The sequence below is a fragment of the Taurulus bubalis genome (assembly GCF_910589615.1).
Source record: "Taurulus bubalis genome assembly, chromosome: 7".
Lineage (NCBI taxonomy): Eukaryota > Metazoa > Chordata > Actinopteri > Perciformes > Cottidae > Taurulus > Taurulus bubalis.
Window position 1 is genome coordinate 23,604,313 of NC_136595.1, and position 22,592 is coordinate 23,626,904.

Below are 22,592 nucleotides of genomic sequence, written 5' to 3' on the forward strand. Positions count from 1 at the left end.
ACCTCCCACTGCAGTGATGTTTGTTTGCGCTGCAGACGCCTCTTGATACCGTATATATGTATGTACAGCGCACCATGCGGCGTATACTGTTTCTGAAGGTGCGCCTGTTGATATAGCTGCTTGTATTTGCAAGCTGTTTTATTTCTCTGACCGCCTGAGTGTGTGCGTATACGTGTGTGTGTGTGTTTGAATATAATTTTACGGTTACTTTGTGTATCGCCTTATGTTTACAGCGTTTATGCATATATGAGCAGCCTTGTGTCAGTGTGCTTATGTGTACTTATTTACATGTATGTGAAAGCGGGGAGGCCTAATCCATCCCAGAGGGGTGCTTAGTGAAGGATGCGCGGTTCCTGCCGCACAGCTATCAAGGCCCCTGCGCGCAGCACTCACTGGCATTTTTACTGATGGCTTTTACGGGGCCGCAGCCAAGCTGCCGATGAGCGGCCTTGACATCAAAATGATGAAACTATGACATGAAACCAAGCCGGCGTCACAGTAGGCGCAGCTGGAGGGAAAAAGAAGCCGGTCCCATACTGTTAATGTCCAAGTTGAATTATAGGCTGTTTACGGTATATGCAGAACGCGGCTGTTGACTTTACAGGCAACCTTGGCAGGCATCTCGACGAAGTATAGGATGTTTAACACTCATATATGTTTAAACGTTGCTTTGTAATTCCCTTTGCATTTGTTGTTTCAATAGAAGTCTGCATCGCGTTTGCTTTGGTGTTAGAATTGCTGATGGCGTTTTCGGGGAGGACTCTATTATTGTTTTTTCTTTGCGCTGCTGTTTCCAAGCAACATCTCTGAAGTTGTGAGGGAAACAGCACTAATAAGCTACCTCATTAGGGCCGTTGCGTGGTAGGCCTTGCAGTTTGTGCTGTCAACTCTGTGGGTTAGCATGCGAACTTCAAAAGACAGCCACGGATACAACACATACACACAGGAGTGCTAATTTACTTTGGAAATTGGTAAACAAACTAGTCCATCAACCCACATTTCCTTCTCAGTAGAAGGTGAGCCGGTGGATCCGACTGACTGAAGTGGCTCCGGTGTTGTGACAAAATTCATGGCCGCTCTGTCGGCGGTGATAATGCACGCAGCACATAAAAGGCTCATTATTCAGGAGTTAATTTGGCGGGGTTTTCCTCACCCTGAGGCCGTGCCAAACCCCAGACTCCCTCCCTCGTTGGTCTTTCCCTCCTCTGCCACTGATCCCTTACTGTACACAGGGGTGGGAATGATGCCCGTGGCACACCTATACACATACACGCTTGTACATGTGCACACACATCCATACTCGCCATCTCATTAATGCAAACACAACCCTAGTTAGATCCCTATATGTAATAAATTGGATTAGATTCCACCGGCTAAGCACTGTGATCTCGTAGGGTTAATTAATTTAATTCCATTCTGTCTGTGTTTTTTTATGCTTGAACACATGCTGACACTGTTATTGTGCGGCATCCTGCTCATTGGAGAAGTATAATAGGCTCGTGAAGGAGGGAGAGGAAGCCACAATGTTTGGTATTCCGGCTCCAAAGTGATTTCGATTCTTTCTTCCTTTCCTTTGACAAGGAAGTACGCTGCAGTAGCTGTTAGCTCTAATACGGTGGATCCTTCCCCTCCTCACAGCGTCTCTCCACTTCTTATCTTCGCTTCCAAATGAGAAAACCTGGACGGCTTCTCGGGGCCCCTGTTTCTGCCTGGATGCTATCTCATTTGGTTTTAATATATTTATCCATTCATTATTGTTCCCTTTTATCGGCGAGCTAATATTGTTCATAATTTGTCCTTATCTCCGAGCCTGACAGTCAAATTTACACTCCGGCTCAGCAGACAGATGGAGAAATGACCCTTCCCCAACCCCTCCTTCCTTAACTCCTCGCCTCCCTTCATTCCTCTCCTCCTCTCCAAACTCCAATGAAACATGACTGACAGCCCGCTGTGTGAGTAGTTGTCATAGCAACCTCCCCATCCCTCTGACAAGTGCTTTTTCTCTATCGCACCCTCTCTCCCTCCATCACAATATCTCTCTCCCTCCTTCCCTCCATCCGTGCTCTCTCGCTTTCGCAAGGACTGAGAAAGAGACGGACAGAGAAGGGGATTTAAAAAAAGCAGAGAGCACCACAAGGCGTCACCCTTATTCCCATCCCTCCTCCCCCGCCTCCCCCTCTCAGTCTCCTCCCACCCTTCCCTTGCCTCATCCTCTCCACCCCTGACAATGATTTACCAACTCCAGTGGTGCACCTCTTTCATCCATCCTGGCTTATCAAGGACTGCAGGACTGTATGCCCATCAACTTACACTTCTCAGTCTCCTACACATTCTCTCTCTCTCTCATTCTTTCTCTACTTCTCTGCCTCCCTTAGCTCTCTAATTTCTTTCTTTCTTTCTCTTGTTGCTCCCAAAAAAAAAAATGTCACAAATGCTCAGCAGTCTGCAGTGTAATCATGGAGCAGACAGTAATAAGTCTATATGCTGTGTGGACAGGAGATCCTTCAAAACTCCTCGTGTAAATACACATTATGTAACAGAAGATTTGGGGCATATTTACAGGGAAGGAATTACAGCGGTGGTGTTTGTCATGCGCATGCTGTAACGGTCAGTCTAAAGCTTGAATAATTAAGATATTCAATATTACCGATATAAGTTGCTTTTGCGCAGTGGCTCAAAGGCTTCTCACAAGGCCACATAGCAAACAGCTTAAATTGATTAGAAAGCGTCCAAATGAACCCAGTAATCTTCAGTATGTGTAACCAGGCAGCACACTGCCATTTCATTATTCCGGAGTTTAATTTCCAATGCATTTATTCCAAACAAGCATCTGTTTAGTAACTCGGAGTAAATTAAACAGGATGGGGGGTGAGTTTCAGGATAGAAATGGTGTGTCGCAATGAAGTTGCATACAGTACTCTGCCACAGTGAGCTGTAAATGCATCCTAATGCCAGCATGCTGCACAGTTTTCACAGTTAAGTTGCTGGCGGTGATTAGACCCCTGAATTGTTTCCGCTATGACATTTCACTGCGAACACTATAGTGCTCTAATTTAGGATGCTATTCATGCTCGCCAGGCTTTGTAAGCAAGACAAAACAACTCATAATTTTTTGTCTTATTTCGCATGCATCTATACAGTAGAAGCCATTTACCACAGGTGAGTAGCTGCAACAGAAAGATCACTCGTTTTTTCGAAGGCTGCAAAAAGAGAAACGAGAGATCCAAAACGGCGTTTGCTGCTAATCGTGTCTTAACCTCTCCGCTTCTCAGCATGCTTCAGGGTTGCGTATGACTGACAGCTGGAATTTCCAGAAAGAAAACACGATTCAATCAGAAATATTCTTTTCACGACCTCCTATTAATTATGTAGAGCACGGTTGAGCTCGCAACTGCTCTCAACATGTCGACGGAGAGCCGGTGGCTCATTGCTAATGGGGCTAACGGCGCTAACCATGCAAATAGTGGCGAAAGTGCTGACATTGATGGCACAGCCTTCGGGAGCAATTTGGGGTTCAGTATCTTGCCCAAGGACATTTAGACATGCGACGGCCAATTAATAGACAGCTCGCTCTACCTTTGAGCCACTCTTTGATCAGCTGGGGCACGGACCGGGCTCCATTAATTACGGCCATTACAGTTTCATAATGAACAGACAATATTTTTAGACTTGTCAACGGGTGGAGTCCGACGCCATGCAGCCTAACCGGGAGGGGGGGTCAACTTGAGTGGGTGAGCAGGGATGGTTGTGGGAGGATCCCCTTGTGAGACCTCTCCTGGCCTCGTCATTTGCTCTTTGCAGTGCTTGACAGCATCTTCTCGTCCAGACAGCCAGAGGCAGGAGCTGATCGCCTCGGAAAGATCAATCCCACCCGTTGAGAGGAGTCAAAAAATATTGTCAGTTCATTATGAAAATGTAGCGGGCGCAATTATTGGGAAACTCTGGAGCTTGATCCGTGGCCCTCCAGCTGATCAATGAGAGATGACCCTTCCTCCAGAGGGTCAGACTCATTCTTCCTTCTGTTTATGCATTTTCAAATCCTTCTTACTGTATGCAAAGCTCACAATATTGTTTCATAGGTGGATGTTTCGCTCCGGTCATGGAGAAAAACAAACCACTGCTCCTTTTTTTCAGTTTTTCTGTTCTTATTTACAAACAGAAACCCCCACAGTTTTTTTTTCTTCAGTTTTTCCAATTCCAAAACCAACAAACAAATAAAGAATACATGATGCACAGATTGTAGATCTCTGAGTGAGCAGATATCAGATATCAGATATATGCTGCATGTACTGTACTGCATCGACAAAGCATATATCTGAATGTATAGAGAAACACTGACGTGAGATAGAATAACAGATATAGGATGTTCTTGAGTTAAATTAAATACAGCTGAGCTTTAAGAAGTCCCGGTGTCTGTAGGAACTATCTGAGGTTGATGTCCATAGAACATAGGGCCCATAAAAGATATGTGAGGATATCACGCCACATGTTTAATTTTTTTTCTTCAGTTCAGACACATATCACATACACCCAGCTTTACATTTCAGTAGAATGACAAACAGATGAATCAGGATTATTAGGGGCACGCTGCAGCCTGTAATGCAGCTGTGGCCACTAGGCCAGCGATAGCACCAGCTAGCAGCAGCGTCACAATTACACCATGAATACACAAGCCAGCGCAGTGAAAACAGCTTGTAAAGCACGGTGCGTTCAGGCACAATATCGAGTGTGGGTCACCCATCTTTCGGCAGCGCTCAGGGCCCAATGCGCTGTAGTCACGAGAGTGAAGAAAATGCTATGCAGGCAGCCGGATTGATTGAAATAGGAGCGTATCTGTTCCAGCAGCAGCATAGCATGAATCGGACATGATGGTGAAAGCTGAGATGATAGCTGAGAGGTTTGTGTGGCAGCGGCCGATGGATGGAGGTTAGCAACAGAAGCAGTTATCATCCTGGTTGAGGTGGCCACTCCGGGGACATGCAACTCGTTGCGTGCCTTGTAAGTGTGTGGTCGGGGTGGGGGATCCGTCACCTGTAATCCTCCGTCAGAGTGCGAGAGGGTATCCTAGTTTGCGTATGTAATTTTTCTCTTAAAAATGATTCCCCCTCCCCACACCTTTTATATAAGTGTGAATGACTGTGGGTGCTTTGCACTCTCTTTGTGTCTGTTTGCACACTTGTCTGTGCTGCGGTGTTGTAGATAAATGAGATAATGTTTCCATCGGCGATGAACACAACACCTGAATTCCCAAGGTAGCGTTTTAGTTCAGAGCAGCCACAGCAGAATCCTAGACGGTGGAACAGATCTCCTAGATGATCTGTTTTCATGCGTTGTTAGCTGGTTTTCAAAGCACACTCACTGTGCAGAACATGCACTCCATCTCTCTCTCTCTCTCTCTCTCTCTCTCTCTCTCAGCCACAGATGATGAACCCATGCTAAATGCTGCTGTTGTAAACATAAAATGTAAATACAGTCACACCTTTCTTACTTTGCAACTCCTGCCTCCTCGCATCTTTTTTTTTTTTCAGATGTAATGCAAAAAGCCAGCAGACTGAACATGACTCAAGCGTGTTCGGCTTTTGTGTCGCTCACCGTGAACCAATACACAGGCATGTGATATATCGCGCCCACATGATCCCGTTATACTTAGATTCATATAAATATTATTCCATTCAGCTGGAGGTGACGTTGCCAGTTAGAAATCCTTCAGAGGAAGGATGGATGCGGCGTCGTATTTTAAGACATGCCAAGAGCTGTTCATAGTTTGATCGGCGAGAGTGCAGCTCATATGAAATTGATAGGTTTGTGCATTAATTCAAAACTTGTCAGATCCCCATCATCTTCTTGAAGACGGGAGTTAAAGCCAAAGGAGGGGCGACCGCAGTCACAAGGGGGTTTCTGTGCACGGTGTGTGGCTCTCCAGCTGTGTACAGGAGCATATGAGAGATGTGGTCTGGCTGTATTGAGCCCCCCCTTTTCTCCTTGACTCATCTCCTCTCAACATGTATATTCCCCCTCCAGCAAAAGGAAGGACCATCTTGGCCTTTCATTTTCCAGTTCAGGGCTTTCCTTTTTTTTTTTCTTCTTCTTCTTCTTCTTTTTTTGCAGATAAATGTTCCCCAATCCTCCTTGACAGATGTCACATTGCATCACTTCCGTTGTGATACATAGCCTCTGATCCTGCCACTTGCAATAAGGAGCCCGCACCAGGGACAGCCCCTCCCCAGACAATGCACTGACACGGGTGATTATTTTAAAGGTGCATCATTGGCGGGGCTGAAACCCTAGCCGGGCGCCCTGTCTGCACGCGCTCCCTCGCCGTGCCCGTTGCCAGGAAATGTGGGTAGCGGCCTGTGTCTGGGTCAGGGAACCACAACGACACGGCGCATTCTGCAGTCGTCACAGGTCACCCTGACACTGTGCGATACCTCTTGGCAGAGATTTCCTGCCGCTCTCAACCGCTTCACAGCGGCGGCCGCTGGTGCTGGTTCTCACTCCGCCTCTCCACTGTGACTTCACAGGTCAGAGTTGGAGAAACAATCTGTAAAAAGGGAATGTTTTAGTGCTTCTGCTGCCAGCAGAGACTCGCTGCACTGTAGCATTAATCATACACGGCCAGAGTACATCAGTAAACACAGTGTGTCAGGTCAAGGTAAAGATCAGATCCCAGAGCATTTAACAGGACTCAATAGCATACAGGCTATCTATTGAAAAGTCAGCGTTATTCATGGCATGTCTCACAGCCTTCGTGCTCGCAGGAGAGACACGCCATTGTTCACTGAAGAGCATACTGAAATATTTCTCTGGCTACACAAAAAACACTGGATCAGCAGCAATTAGTAGAGTAAGAGAGAGATAAAGAGAGGAAGGGAGGGAGGCAGTTGAAAAAGAATGAGGTTGAAAAATGTGGAATCAGCGAGAGAGAGAAAAAGAAAAGCAGAAAGGAGAGAGAGAAAGATGAATAGAGAGGAAAGAGACCAAGGGAGAGGGAGAGGGAGGGAGAGAGAGAGAGAGAGAGGGAGAGGGAGGGAGAGAGAGAGAGAAAGAGAGTTTCTAGCCAGTAACAGTGTGGTGTTTAGGAGGTTGGAGCTGCCTGGAGCCCCTGGTGCTTTTAAAGGACCAAAGACTTGCTCATTGTCTTGGGCCCTGGTGTGTGTGTGTGTGTGTGTGTGTGTGTGTGTGTGTATGTGTGTATGTGTGTGTGTGTGTGTGTGTGAGAGAGAGAGAAACCTCTTCATTAGTCTTCCCACTGCTCTCCCCCCAGCCCCTGACCACTCACTTACCCCCCACAGCTACAGTATATGTGCACATATGGGACTAAACCCAGTTGTACTGGAGATTAAAATGATCAGTCTTGGAAAAGAGATAATACAATGTGACTCGAGCCCAACAAACCTCGGCTCTGTGGGCGTATATATATATATACGTGTGTTTGCTGCTGTGGAAAAAGATACTTCTTCTGAATCAAATCCTGTGCCACCGAACAATGATGAGGTTTCACTACTGTATGTTCCCGAAATTGGTTTAGTAATTGAGGTCAAAGTTATAATTTAACCTTTTGTCTCGTTGTTTGTTCCAGAAGACAGGAAGTTGTTTGTCGGGATGCTGAACAAACAACAGACCGAGGAGGATGTGTACCGCCTCTTCGAACCCTATGGAGTCATTGAGGAGTGCACGGTCCTAAGAGGTCCTGACGGAAACAGCAAAGGTAGGAGCCGTGATACAGTTGTCAGCTTTATTTAGGTCACTGACAGAGAAGTGACAGTGTGAGTGAACGTCGACGTCAGCTGGGCGACGTAAAGTGTATGTGACATATGCACCAGATATAGGTCAAGTGACGCATAATTGCAAACATTTTTACGCCGCACTGTTTGATGTGCTCGTCGGCTGCAGGCAATGACAAAATAGTTAAGCCTGATGTGTCACACACTCTTTGATTTATCATAATTAGGAACGATGAGAGAAGTTGAATGGATAATTAGTTTGTCTTTCTCCTTTTGTGCCGTTTTGTCAAGAATGTATTAATTTTTTTGAAGCAGCGGACCCTAAAAAATGTAAGTATTTAAGTATGATATTTAAAAAAAGAGGTGGTTCATGTGTATATATATATATATATATATATATATATATATATATATATATACGTACTATGTGATCAATTCCAAAGGCCAGTTACAAAACCAACTCTTTATATGATAGCCACCAGCAATACATGAGACCCCATGTTATAAATAATAATCCCACCCAATGCAACAAAGATTAAAACAATGCTTGTGTTATTTAAATGCTGACTTTGCCAACTCTTCCTCAGCATATGTCCTCATTCCTTTGTGTTAATCCGCAGCGTTTTGTCCACTGCATGTGCTGCCGGTGGGGACCGTAACCTATACTATCGTGTTGATATCTTGCAGGCCTTTTTAAAACAGCCAACAACTTTTGGAGACATCGATTCTCTCTGACACACAGCAAAGAGCAAAGCGACTAGTGGCTCTTCCCTAAAGCCCATTCCCCAGTCGGCGCTTAAGGAAATTGTTGTGGAATTCTATCTAAAGGGGGTTTGAAGCCAGAGCGCTCTGACTCTGCAGTGGGTTGGAGGAGAAGGAAGAGATGGATGTCAAAACCATCCGAGTGTCCCCACTGTGAGGATGAGGGCAGCCCGGGGAACTTTCTAGTGGCTGAACGAAGTACATTCACTTAAGTACCGTTCTTAAGAACAATTCGTATGCACTCGTACTCTACTTGAGTATTTCCATTTTATGCTACTTTATATTTGTACAAAATTACTAGTTAGTTAGTAAGTTAAGTAGTCACTTTGCAGAGTCATATTATGTATACATTAAACAAATGATTCATGATGCATGTTCAAAGCTATCCAGGAGTGTATACAGTAATCAGCTCCACATTTACATTTAACATATTCTGTATTATTCTTAAATGGGTAATGCTGCATAATGAGTACATTTACTGTTAGTACTCAAAGTATATTTGGATGCCAACACTTCTGTACTTATGCTGATGTAATAGTTTTGAATGCATGATTCTTTTTACTCATAACAGAGTATTTATACACGGTGGTATGCTTTTACTTACGTAAACTTCCACAGCTGGACGTCGCATTCCTCTTTTTGGCTCTACAACATTTGAGCCAACTATCTTGAGTTCAGACACTCAGAACGTCCGACCCCAAACATTACTATCATATCCATCTTTGTCTACAAATGGGTGTCTGTATTATTTTGCGATATTAGTTATTTTGTTATTATTTCTTAATTAAAACCACAACCAAACAAAACGTATCCAACACCTGCTGGCCAAAACAACTCTGCTTTGCACTTAGTCATCACAACAACCTATTTTCACAATTATGTGCAACAATATGATTACTGTACATTTGATAGCATAATGCTTTATGCTCTCTAGCTATAACACTCCTGTTTGGTTTATTAAAAAAAAGAAATCCGAGGCAATGCACACTGCAGCTTGCTAAGTATATAAAGAGTTAAATTAATAATTATATTGGCATCTAGTTAATACCACTGAAGAAAAGTCCTTGTACAGGTCATGCCGAGCTCTCGCTCCTTTCTATCCATATCTCAACAGAGGGTAGTGGTTTGACAGCTGAATGGGCATCTTGATTGGCTGGTGTCCACAGGGGTAAGCCCATTAAGAGGGGAAGAATGGCAGGGCGGCGAGGTCAGGCAGTAGAGATGATAAGGAGAGTAAAGTATGAAAGATTAAATAAGAGTAGAAAAGAAACTTAAAATGAAATGAAATTAGGTGAAATGGGGTATAATTATAAGAGGGGATGGTAGCTCCGTGGTTATTGCTGCCTCACTGCAACAGACCCTGGTTCAGTCCTCACATGTTCATGTGAGGAGAATATGTGTGGGTTTCCTTTGCTCTCGTAGATTGATGAACTCACTACAGGGACACGATAGAGCAGTGGAAGGGACACTGCCATGTAATCTGCACACACGTACCATCAATATTTTGGCCTTGGGTGCAAAGAGACACTGAACTGGTCTTGAAAGCCGATTACAATGTGTTCATGAGTTTATTTCTAAAGGAGACAAAGCGTATGGCTTTATAGCAAGTGTCCCGGTCCTATCAGGGGGCCATACTTCAGTTTAATAGTTGAATAATTTATGTGCAACAGCTCACTTTGTGAACCCACAGAAGCCATCTTCAACTTGCTTTCACTGTGTCTACGCATCACAATATTCCTCCAGGACATGAGAGCGGAGAGTGTTGGTTCTGTGGTTCCCGGGCCTTTGGACAGACATCGCCACACTCGGAAATATTGTTCAGAACATCCTGTTGTGGGAACAATAAACTCTCCTTGAGTTCCCAAACGGAGCGATTTTCTGTGCAAAACACGTTACGAGATTAGCCAGTTTAGCTAGTATTTAATATGCACAGACAGGCATGTGGTGCTAAATAGCATGCTTTTCTGCTTCATCAGTGCAATCTTTAGCCGGCAGCTTCTGCCTGCTTGTCTGCCTGCCTAATGCCCGGAGTGGGGCAGCCTGCTGTGCAATGAGAGCCTCTCGCTGCACAGTGATTTCTGTGGTGTCAAATACAATTCAACATCCTTTATTAATATACCGTAGGCTTTTAAACTCGCTCGATTGAGTGCATTTACTGTATATATATGCTGTGTGCGTGCCTGTGTGTGTGTGTGTGTATACCTGACTGTGTGATGTGCATCTCCTCTCTTCCAGGTTGCGCCTTTGTCAAGTTCTCCACACACACCGAGGCTCAGTCTGCAATCAGCGCCCTCCACGGCAGCCAGACCATGCCAGTGAGTACAGCTCTTTCTCACACTCACATATAACGAACAGAGGAACACACACACACACACACACACCGCATGCACAACACGTACACACAGCGCACCAATCACAATAGCTGTGTGCAGTCCGCCTCTCCTGATTAAGAGCTGTAAACTTGTAGTTTTTAACTTCCCCCCCCCCTCCTCCCAACACTAAAGTTTTAATCAATTTATAGAAAGTGCAACCAGCCTTATAAATACCCCAGCGTTAAAAACAGATACAGTCAGAAATAGCCTTCTGTCTCTTTAATTAACACGGTACTTTTTACAACCCCCCCCCCCCCCCTCCAAAAAAAAAGAAATTCCAAATCTAATTTCCAGATAAAACTGTTTAGAATGATAATTGAATTTTGGGCGAGTCATCAATCAGTAGTTCTGCTTGCATAATCAGTGAATATAACTCCAGTGCGAGATTACATTTGCTCGTTATGTAAGCACACCGTGTCCTCTGAATTTTCTCTCTGTATTGGATTTACTATGAGCACAGAAGCTGTACTGCTCATTTGTATGTGTCTCATGTTTAGACAAGCTCGCCGTATACCTGATGGTGTCAAAATAAAAGCTACTTACTCTGCACTCCAAAGCTGAATAGAGTCATTCTCCGTGACATCCGGGAAGCGGACAGAGAGTCACGTCCCATATTATACAGTAGACTCTGCTTTTATACTCGTTTTTTTGTTACGTTTTTTGTTTTTCGAGAACTCTCACCTCAGAGAAGCAGGGACCCTGTACTCTCTCCCACCTTATCTTGCCGATGTTGTGTTTCACTGTATGATTTCATTATTAATGGTTGCCAATGTGTGGCTCAAGAGAGGCGAGCAGAGAGAAGGACTAGACGCCAGCTGTGCCATTTTGGCGCAACCTCCGAGTCAATCTCAGTGCAAATGACTGCAGGTCATGAGGAAAGACTCTGGATGTCCCCTCTCCATAGATACCCTCCTCTCTCTGTGGCTCCATCCCCCTATCTATGCTAGCTCTCTGCCCTCACTCGTCTCTCTTTGGCAGCCTCTCGGGATATTAGGCAATAGACTTGTTTACTCCACCTTTCACCACATTGGCTGCTGAATTATTCATCTAACTATAAGCAGGGGGCAGAAGGGAGGGGAGTTCGAGTTGGAGAGAGAGTGAGAGACAGAGACAGAGAGGGGGGGGGGGGGGGGGGGGGGGGACGAGGGAGAATGAGTGAATGGGCAGGATTTATACCTCCTGCTCTGGTAAATTGATTATAGAAATCTGATCAGCATTTCATATCCTGTGGCTGCTGGAGGAGAGGACACAGTGTGCCTGCCTCGCTGAGATTAGCGGACCACCGGTGGACCATTTCGCCTCAGTAGGGCGGCGCTATTCAGAGCAAAGTGTCCATCAATGTAGGGAAGATCCTGGAGAAAAACCGTGGACCGTGCATCCTGTATCCATTTGGGTTCATGTTGATTTGCGGTTGAGTCGCAGCTGCAAAAATAAGTCACGTACAAGTACATTGACGGAATGAATGAATACATATTCTTTCATACCCACCTTTGGATGCATTAAAAAAATGAATGCATGAATAAAGAAATAGAAGAAAAGAAAACAGATCATTGACAGTAACATCACAGGATGCACACTGAACCTATAAAGGTCATCCATTGCCAGTTATAAGCAATTGTCTCTTTCCTATTTCTCTGGGACTGATAGAAGTTATATAGAAATTGTTGAGCAAACTATGTATATATTTATTAGGGGTGGGAATCTCAAGGCACCTCTCGATTGGATTCAGAGGCTACGAAGCGATTATGAACCAATTATCAATTAATCTTGATGCATCAAAATCTTTCTATACATGATTTATTTTTCCTCACTGTGACTATCTGCTCTTTTTAAAACACTGCATATTTATAATGATTCATGATTTACTTCCATTAACTTTTAGTCATTCAATATTAGTAACTAATAGAAGAGATGCGTCAACTTGAGGGTTACATTTCCCGGGGGTGCCGGTCGGATTGTATCCCATCGTCTCTCACCTACTCTGCTGATATTTAGCCGAGCTTAGATTGACACGCACGTGTTTTTACGTCTGTTGCGTTCAGGGGCTGCGGTAAAGAACGGACAGCCCGGCGTCACAGAATGGTTACAGGCGATCGTAACGTTGAGAATTTACTTTTAAATATCCGATTATTGAGTTTTCTGCATCAAGTCATAATCGTTCAAGAGAGAATCGCGATGCATCTAAAGATACATTTTTTTAAATCTATACAAATATTAGAGTGGGCTATTTCTGTACAAAACTAACTTGTCCAAACTACATATGTGTGTGTGTGTGTGTGTGTGTGTTTACTGCCATACACAAGGCCACGGCTGTTGAGCCTCAGAGAGATGACCGTGAATAAAGCCCAGCCAATGGCGTCGCTCGCTGGGTGTTAGGGTGCACTGAATATTAACACTGCGACTAACTACAGCCATTTGATAGATCTACTGCCAATCCCCCAAAGCATGAGCACTGGCTTCTTAGAGTTTATGAGTGTGCACACCACACTCACACAAATGCATGTGTGTGCATACATAAACATGTACAAACAGAAGCACTTTGTGGCTAGTGCATTTGCATGAGCACACACACACACACACATACTCTTCCTATATTGCTCCGCTCTCTGTTTCACTGTCACAGGCTCGTACAGCCACAGGCTAGGGTCAAAGGCTCCCTGACTGATCTTATTTTCCAGCTCGGAGGACTCGAGCTGAATACATTTGTGTTATTCATGTCGAGGGGGAGTGGGCATTTTGTATGTATTGTATGTGTGAGTCGGGCAGGGAAGTGGAAATCCGCATGGAATGTGTGCACGTGTGTGGAGAGTATATATGTATGTAGATTTATGACAGACAGCGCATGCAAAAATATACTTTACCGATAAATGTGTGGCAGCAGCATACGTATTTTTCGTGTACGTACCTAAATGAAAAATGATCTGCCAATAGCTAACTACAACATAATGTCAGTGTATGAAGGATGATAGCAAGGTAGTGCAAGTGTGTGAATTATAGCAGTGCATCAGCAGGTCACATAGAAGACCTTGGCTGGATCTCCATCACACCCTAACCCGTCATATTTCAAGCATGCATACATCCGCCTCCCATACACACCGCCACCATTTCTCAGCCAGTTTACACACACACACACACACACACACACACACACACACACACACACACACACACACACACACACTCCACTGCCACAGTTCTGGATACGAGTGGCTCAATTAAACATTTAAACGCCAGAGCTGTAAAGCAAATTGCCGGGATTCAGCAGGGCCGTGTAGGAAATAAGTCCCGGGATAGAAGTACATCAAGGTGTGTGTGTGTGTGTGTGTGTGTGTGTGTGGGGGGGGGGGGGACAGGTCAGGTCCGTAGGGCCGTGCTGATTTTTTCACTCCATATCCGCATCAGCTGAGCCTGGGTTTGAGGCAGTTTCAGCTGACACATGCAGGGACTAACACATAACTACTGGAGCAGGATGATGGAAGGATAAGAGCAGAACAAAGGAAAGCAAATGAGGTAAAGTTTGCATAAAAGGCAGAGCTGGATGATTGAGAGTGAAGAGAGGAGCAAAGACGATTTAAAAAAAAAAAAAAAAAGAAAAGCATCCAAATGTGATTCCCCAGCTGCTGGATCTTCTCTATTACTTCAGACAGAGAACACATGCAAGTGCTAGGATGTAATACTCAACAAGACACAGTGTTTTAATGATAAAAATTAAAGGTGGAAAGGCAGAAAAGAGAGAACAAAACAGCAGATCCTGCAGTACATAAATGCTGGTTTATGTCAGAAAACGGTAATGATCTCATTGTGCATTCAATGAGATGCAGAGTTTTAATGTCAGTATTTCACAAGGATGATAGATCTTTGTGCTGCTACTCATTAAACAGTGTTCTGCCTTTATATTTTTAAGTTAACGTTGATTGTTTACGATCTGTCATCTCCCCCACAAGTATTTCTACCCAGGCAATTTACATTCTAATAACCTAATAGATTACAGTCATCCATTATTTTACTAGCCAAGCTCAAAGAGGATGTGTATTTATGATTCCATGGGTGGTAATGCATTATTACCACAATAAGCATAGAATCGTATCATGCAAGGGACATAAATTATAAGGCGTGTACTGTAGCACCCAACTGTATATGCAGCATCAATACAGAACTTAGTGGGGGCAAAATAGATAACTCATGATTTTAAAATACTGAGGCATATGATGCCATTTGTTGTGGAGAAACATCAGCTTTAGTGGCAATACATTATGATTAAAAGAGGCGGGTTGTTTTTTAGTTTGCAGGCACTGATGAAAAAAAGAGTCTGTTGTAAGGATGCTGAAATCGTGTTTATCAGGAAGACGGGATGTTTTTCTTAATTTTTGTTTTTGTGCTCGCACAGACTGAATCATAGTTTAACTAGCCCATGCAGACTGGGACACCATTAAGGCCACGTGACACTTGAAGCTAATATACCAATACAGGATCAGGCTTCCTTCTGGCTTTACGCTGCACTAATGCAAGCCGGCATATGTTTAAAGTTGACAAAGTACTGGATGTATAGCTGGGTGTGCAGCTAAGACCGACACCAAGGAACTGTAGAGGCAGACTTTCCTTTTGGTTCTGAATCTCTGTAGTGCCTTTTTTATATCCTCCCTGTTTAACTCCCCTTCCTTCAGTGGCTCTCTAGGCAGCTGGAAGCCGCCTGGCAGGGGGATTCTGCTCACACATGGCAGCTTAAAAATTTAATGAGACTTTTACTTCACACTTCAGATTCTACTCACTGATATCCTGACAGGCCTAACTGGGAAAACCTGGGAGATAAACAAATGTGGCATTGGATGCTTAGCCGATAAGCCAAACGATTCAGGAGTCCTTTGCAGAACCAGTGGGAGGGCAAAGTCAGTGTATAGACCTCGTTGAAAAAAAAAAAGAAGCTTGAGAGAGTGGGACATACATGCAAGAGTATGAAAGAGAATGGCATAAGGCTCTTGTACAACTAGACATGCCAATTTACAGCAAATCATGTTTCTATCATTCAAGCAGTCCGGTCTGCTTTTCTTAAGCAAAGAGGATGACTTCAGTATTCAAAATAAATACTCTCAGATTATATAATTACCTCAAAATTAGAGAAGCAGAGCAGGAACACACAGCTCTTATTACCAAACTAGGTATCTCTTTAATAGCTTCTTCTTCTTCTTTTTTTTATACCGTGAGAAGGACTTATTTATATGTACTAGCGCATCTCTTCTGTATTCTGGTCCTGCACCGCCCTGTCCTGGACTCTCTCAAAGTTAAACCTCATAATAAAGTTAATGATGCAGATAGTAAAAAAAAGCTGGTCAGACACAACAGACAAACCGTAAACCTGTAACCGTGCCAAAGTTAACCTTGAAGTGACAGAGCGGTTCACACTACGTGACTTTAGCCCTGATTTTCTGCTCACCAATCGTGGAGCTCCAATTCGTGGAGCGAAACATGGCGGACAGTAAGAACTTGTCTTGCCTTGTGGGACGCCTAGTCGCCGGTCAGTTATGCCGCGTGAAAACCACGACGACTTAAAGGATCACGATCACGAGACGAGACGGCAACTTGTGTGTCGTGTGAACAGTGCAGCGATCTGACAACTTTGAAAGTCGTGTCGTGGGAACTCGGCTTTTAAGAAAGTGATATTACAGAAAGTACATCTCTAATACATTATGTTGTTCTGTCTCTTGTTGCTGTTATTGTAGAGTCACACTGAGCTCCTAATGAGCAGGAAAAGTGTTGTTCCACTGTGACATGATGGCTCTCACAGCAAGAAGCAAAACAATTAGTCACTCAGCTGGACAGAGTACAGATGTCAGCTGGCTTGACAGTCTGACAATTAGTCTGTCAGCCAGTTAGCCAACCATCTCGCCAACCAGCCTGCCAATGAGTCAATCACTCAACTAACCAGACAATCAGCCATTTAGTCAGGCATCCAACTAACCAACTGGCCTCTCACCTACAATCCTTCAAACCTGTGATTCAACCAGCGAGCAAGCCAGGAGGAGACCGCTCGGGGTAATATTGAGAAAAGTGGGGAGAAAGAGAGGATCAAATCTATAAGCTACAATCGAAAGGTCCAGAGCCTGTAGATGTCTTTATTGGCAGAACTCCTGAGACTTTGGGGGAATATGCAAGTAAAGGAAAAATATAAACATAATAATGAATCATGGTATCGTAATACAACCAGTCCAACACAACTCCTGCCAGGTTTAACCCAGATCCAACCCCTAAAAAAAAAAGGAATACCCCTTTAGCCCTTCAAATGCCCCAACCCACCAACCTTCAATCCAGGCAACCAGTCACCACTGTTATTGACAATCTTGCATCAATTTCAGGGGGCCTCTTATCGTGACTGACACACGACCTTTCAACACTGTCAGATCAGAGTAATATTTCGGCCTTTTATATGGATCGATTGGCTAGTTTCGGGGCGTAGAGGGAAGAAGAGGCGGAGCACACGAAAGGTCAACTGTAGTGCTAAATCATTTGAAGATTCTTAATGAAGGGTGTGTGGCAGACACACCTGCTGTTTCATTATTGGGCTGCAGAAAGAGGTAATAGTGTTGATTAGGGGATGGCTAGCCAGAACCACAGAAAGGAAGAGGGAGGATAAACAGAAGACTGGAGTGAGTGAGAGAAATTGCTCTAAAAAGCAACATTTTCTTTGAAGAACACTTACAGCAAGGTCAATAGGAACCGCCAATTGCAGCTCTTATTTCAAATCGTTGTACATTGCAGATCTTTTAACCTTATCTGTGGGGAAGAGCACCAAGGTTACATATATGTACTCTACCGGAGGGGGAACGCTGGGGGGAAATATAAAGTATTTATGTCATGCACAGCAAGGCTGCTCTGCCCCGAGTGACTTTGTACATGTTAAACACTGATTGAAAAAACGGAAGGTTTCTGTCGACACGTCTGCCTCCAGAGCTGTTCACTCAATAAGTAGAGTATTTTTATTCTCCACATATCTGTTCGGTGCATGTTTATGTATGCCAGCCACACAATAAGAAGGCACGATTCTCTGCAATAATACAAATGTGCAATGATGTTGCATCTAGAATGGCAAAAAAAACAAACTCTGACATGCAATTAGAGGAGCACACTAGATATTGATGTTAACACCGGTTGTTGTTGTTGCTAATGAACACGGCATACTAAGAAATCAGAAATAATAGCCAACAGCATTCTTCATGCTCTTGTATTTTAAGGCCTTTTTGTTTGTGGCTGTCTCTAAACGTGGTAAATTCTAACAGACACACATGCAAATGATTCCTGAAGTGGGTCAAAGCCTTTTGGGCATAGAGGAGGATGAGATGCTGTAACGCCACTGTTCACTGACTGAGCAAGTGTTAGCATTAAAGGTGCTGAATCTGAAATGCAGGGCACTAGTGCAGTGCCCGTCCCAAAACAGGCCTGTTCAGAACTGCTCATACGAACAACTCAATATGCCGCTACATAGCATTGCTTTCTTTTATTTTGTATAAATGTATTGATATTGAATGTGTAGCTCCTCCAAATTGCACCAAATTCGACAATGCACCACCCTGTGTCCCCAGCAATGCACCCACATAGATCTGACGAGTGGCTCTAGAGACAGACAGACAGACAGACAGACAGACAGACAGACAGACAGACAGGCACATTCCTTGCTTAATTGTTGATTATCTACTGTCTGTAAATCCGGGTTAAGTCTCCATGCTGTTTATCTTCTGATTTTCAGTTCTCTCTGCCCCCCCAGGGTGCCTCCTCCAGCTTGGTGGTCAAGTTTGCCGATACAGATAAGGAGCGCACCATCAGACGCATGCAGCAGATGGTGGGGCAGTTTGGCATCTTCAACCCGGCCATCGCTCTTCCCTTCAGCACCTACAGCTCTTACGCACATGCGGTGAGTTGGACAAGGCACACGTAGCACACTCAACTCATTTGGAAACGCATTTATTTCTAGCATGAATATGCAGTAAGACACAATACAGTACATGAATTAATGAATCAATTTATTTTTACAGGTATACTCACTGAATCTAAAACTGTCCGATCATTGCGATACAGTCCTTCAATCGGCTATCATCGTGATCAAATAATATAATTCTTTTTAATTATATTTAACAATGTCTTTGCGTTTGTGAAAGGTATCGTCCGTAATGATGAACCCACAGAGAATTATCACTGGACTCTGCAGTTCCCCTCAGCTCTACTCAGCATCTTCCTGCACGTGGTTTTATGGCCCACATGTTAACGGCTCTGGTTCACTCTCGTAGCGTCACTTTCAGCTGGAGCAGGCAGCTGTTTAAGTGTGAACCACCACATTGGCAGGAGATCAAGACAGAGGACAGTGAAAATCCTGTAAATCCTAGTTACGGCCACTAAAAAGCAAAGACAGCGTGTGTATACATTCAGTAAACCTTCGGTAGCTTGCGTAGCATAGAGATGCTAACGCTAGTTACTGGTGTGCTTACGCATTCTGCTCATTAACACATTATATCTGGAGTATAACTTTTCATTTCTGGACACAGAGATACTTTTTATTTGCTTTTATTTGTTTTTCTGCGTTTTGATCCCGACTTGGTAGACGTTGTCCTGAGGGAGAATTAGCTCGCCGAGCTATCATCACTTCCATCAGCACCACTTCTTTGTCCACTACTCCTCTTAAAGCAGTGCTGCTATGCCATCACGCTCAGGCTTTCACAACCCACAGCACGTAGGCACACACACATTTAGTGAGCTTGTACCCTCCAACGCCTTCATCAGCTTCCCTCTGCCCTCCCACCCCCGCCCACCGTAACCCCCTCAGGGCATGGCACCATACACAGGCAGCAGACCCACGGCTCTTTGATGAGTTCAGACAGCCTATACAGCCCCGCTCACCATGCGCCCCCTCTACCTTCTATCACGCTGCTCCCCCTCTCCCTCTCCCTCCCCCTGTCCCTCCCTCTGGGCCCATGAGATGCTTCAGGGGCCACAGTTGACTCAGAATATTCCATGGGCAACTTATCTGCACACAAACTTTCCTCTTCCCCGCCGAGGTGGAGCACACACACACACACACACACACACACACACGTGCGTGCGCATACACTCAAACACAGCCTACTTGAAGCAGGCTGAAATGAATTTAAGAAAAGCTTTCCACCCAGAGATAAATACCTGGTCCTCTGTCACAACACATTGCATAAATACACATAAACATCAGCCGAGTATTTATTTACAGAGAAGGGGGGGGAAACACACATTTGTTTTTTTCCTGCACTTATTTGAATGTTAAAGTTATATCTATTTTTTTTTGGTTGTTATTTCTAAATGCCAGGATTAATTGTTGACGTTAGCCAGGGTCTTGGGGGCTTATCCATTTCCCTCATTTTCACATCACAGCCATGGGACCCAGTGTGAAATGTGCAAATTGACCATCCCAGAGTAATTGCGAGGCCATCTCTTGTGCTCTCCCCAGTAAAACTCCCACCTTCATTACCATTCATGAAATGCAGCTCTTTCCCAGGAAATGTGGAGAAATGCAAATGTTTAAGGGGTGGTGGAGGCAGTGGCGGTCTGCGGGGAGACCATTGTGCCCCGCTCAGGTTGGCCATGACTCTTATTTACTGTGGCAGAGACCCGTGTCGACTCATACAGAAGCACACAAGAGCGTACGCACGCACACGCACAGCGCAGCAAATGTTCTTTCTTTCGCCGTCCTCTCTCTCTCTCTCTCTCTCTCTCTCTCTCTCTCCCTCTCTCTCTCTCTCTCTCTCTCGCTCGCTCGCTCGTACACATATATAATATGACAAAGAGCAGGACGGTGCTAGGAAGTTGAGTTCCGAGGGAAAGTAACAAGGGCGCGGAGATACTTCAGCATTAGAGAGAATCAATTACCATTAAATCTAAAAGGAGAAATTGCACGTATGTGGTGTCGCGACACAAAGATTATACAGCATGAATGATGTTAGTGAAGGTGAGATTCTCCTTGCATTAGTATTATGAATCTGTGGGTGCCATGCAGCTGCATATAATGAATTTAGCAAAAGAAAGCAAGTTGGTGGAGGAACTCGGAGGAAACGCATCCTTGGAGATAAACTTTTGATCGAGTAATAAGTGCACAAGAGGCAGTAATGGATTATCAGCGAGGTTTCTTGTTTTCATCTTTAGCTAAATACTTAGTTCAGACTGCTAGGTACGCAATAATGTGGAATAAAGGGAAATGCTAGTTATCTTTAGTGTGGGTGTCCTGCTTGTGCAGCGGTTATGATTACATTTCATGTCATTGGTGCCGGCTGCATGTTTATGATGTGAAGCCTTGATTCCCCCTGTAGCCACCAGGAATGTGCCGAAGTGATACGACAAATGTTTCTTTACTGCAAGATAAACTGCACATATTCCCCCAAGACGGAAAAAACCTGCAGTGACACAAAAAGGACTTTATCTCCAAAGACACACTACATGTTCGCCCACTCTCCATACACACTGGCCAAGAGAAGAGGAGGTGGCACCGCAAAGAATACAGACGTAGGGTGAGATGGTATATATATATAGCTATAACCAGAGAGTACAGTAAATGGTAAATTCAAAGAGCTACCTCTCCACTACAGCAGTGGATGGGATTATAGAGTTGAGCTGACAGCCAGTAAATTGGATTTTAGTCAAACCAGGAGAAGGAGGGGGCTCTGAACACAAATTGGAGGGGTACAACACTGACAACATATGCCAAAAATGAGAAATGTGCCATTTTCACGATAGACACAGATACTGGTGTGCTCTGACAGGAGACATCCTATTTGCAAAAAGGTGATTTCATAAAACACAAGCGGAAGGAGAGCGAGTGAGTGAGATTCCTTGTTTCATTCCAGCGTTAGTAGTGAGTGATAATAGTTCTCCCATGAATCGCTGAGTGCAAGTAATAAAAAACAGCTTTTATTACCTCCTTGTATTTCCCCTTCAAGACACAAACATCATATTTGTACACGATTAGATTTGATTCAAGTCACTTTCACTCAAGCCGTGTCTCTCTGCACAGACAGCCATTTTAGCTTCCCCTGGTCTCTTTAGGTGGAGGACTGCATGCTGTGTCAGGTGGGACACGAGAGGAGTTTTACATTTAAAGGCGCCTCCGGCAGCGTGCCCCGCTTGCCTCCCTAAAAGATGCATTGGACTGAGTGTGAGATAGATAAATGAGAGGAGAGAAAATGGTTTAACTTGGCGCTGATGGTGACAATGTGTGGGCGGATGAGAGGGAGGATGATGACTGTAAACTCACATTAGGAAACATCTCCCCCTGTTGGAGGGACTCACGTTCAAACAGCAACGCGGCACACATGAGAAATGATGGTAACAGATTACTGCATCATTTAGCTGTGCTGTAAAGCCGCCTGCACGCAGACACACACACGCTTGTGTGTGACCTGGTTTAGCTGTATTATACTTGTGAGGACTAGCTCTACACACACACACACAACAAAGTGTATCAGATGGGGGGGGAACTATTCAAATCTCTCTGTGGAAATCCGGCCTGCCCGCATGGGGATAACAAACGAGGTCCTTGAGCTTCAGTCTTCTGTCTTCAGTCTTTTAGTTCACCTCATTGACCTACTGTCTCCCTCGCTCTCTCATTTTGTCAACCTTTTTCACCCCCTCTCTCTCCCGCTACGCATCTCTTTGTCTCTCCCTCCTCCATCCCCGGCTGGTTGGGCTATAAGGGGTCACATGTGACAGAGCCGAGAGTCAGCGAGTC

The 22,592-nt window shown here is 44.4% G+C and overlaps 1 protein-coding gene across 1 annotated transcript in view; it reads left to right on the forward strand.

The window, feature by feature from the left end:
- celf5a (cugbp, Elav-like family member 5a) overlaps nt 1-22,592 on the forward strand; it is a gene marked incomplete at both ends in the record, with an annotated part of 180,002 nt that overhangs the window by 142,154 nt on the left and 15,256 nt on the right. The window contains 3 exons of the mRNA XM_079220516.1: nt 7,580-7,708; nt 10,722-10,801; nt 18,615-18,761. Coding sequence (XP_079076642.1) covers nt 7,580-7,708; nt 10,722-10,801; nt 18,615-18,761 — 356 coding nt within the window. The remainder of the gene's footprint in view (nt 1-7,579; nt 7,709-10,721; nt 10,802-18,614; nt 18,762-22,592) is intronic.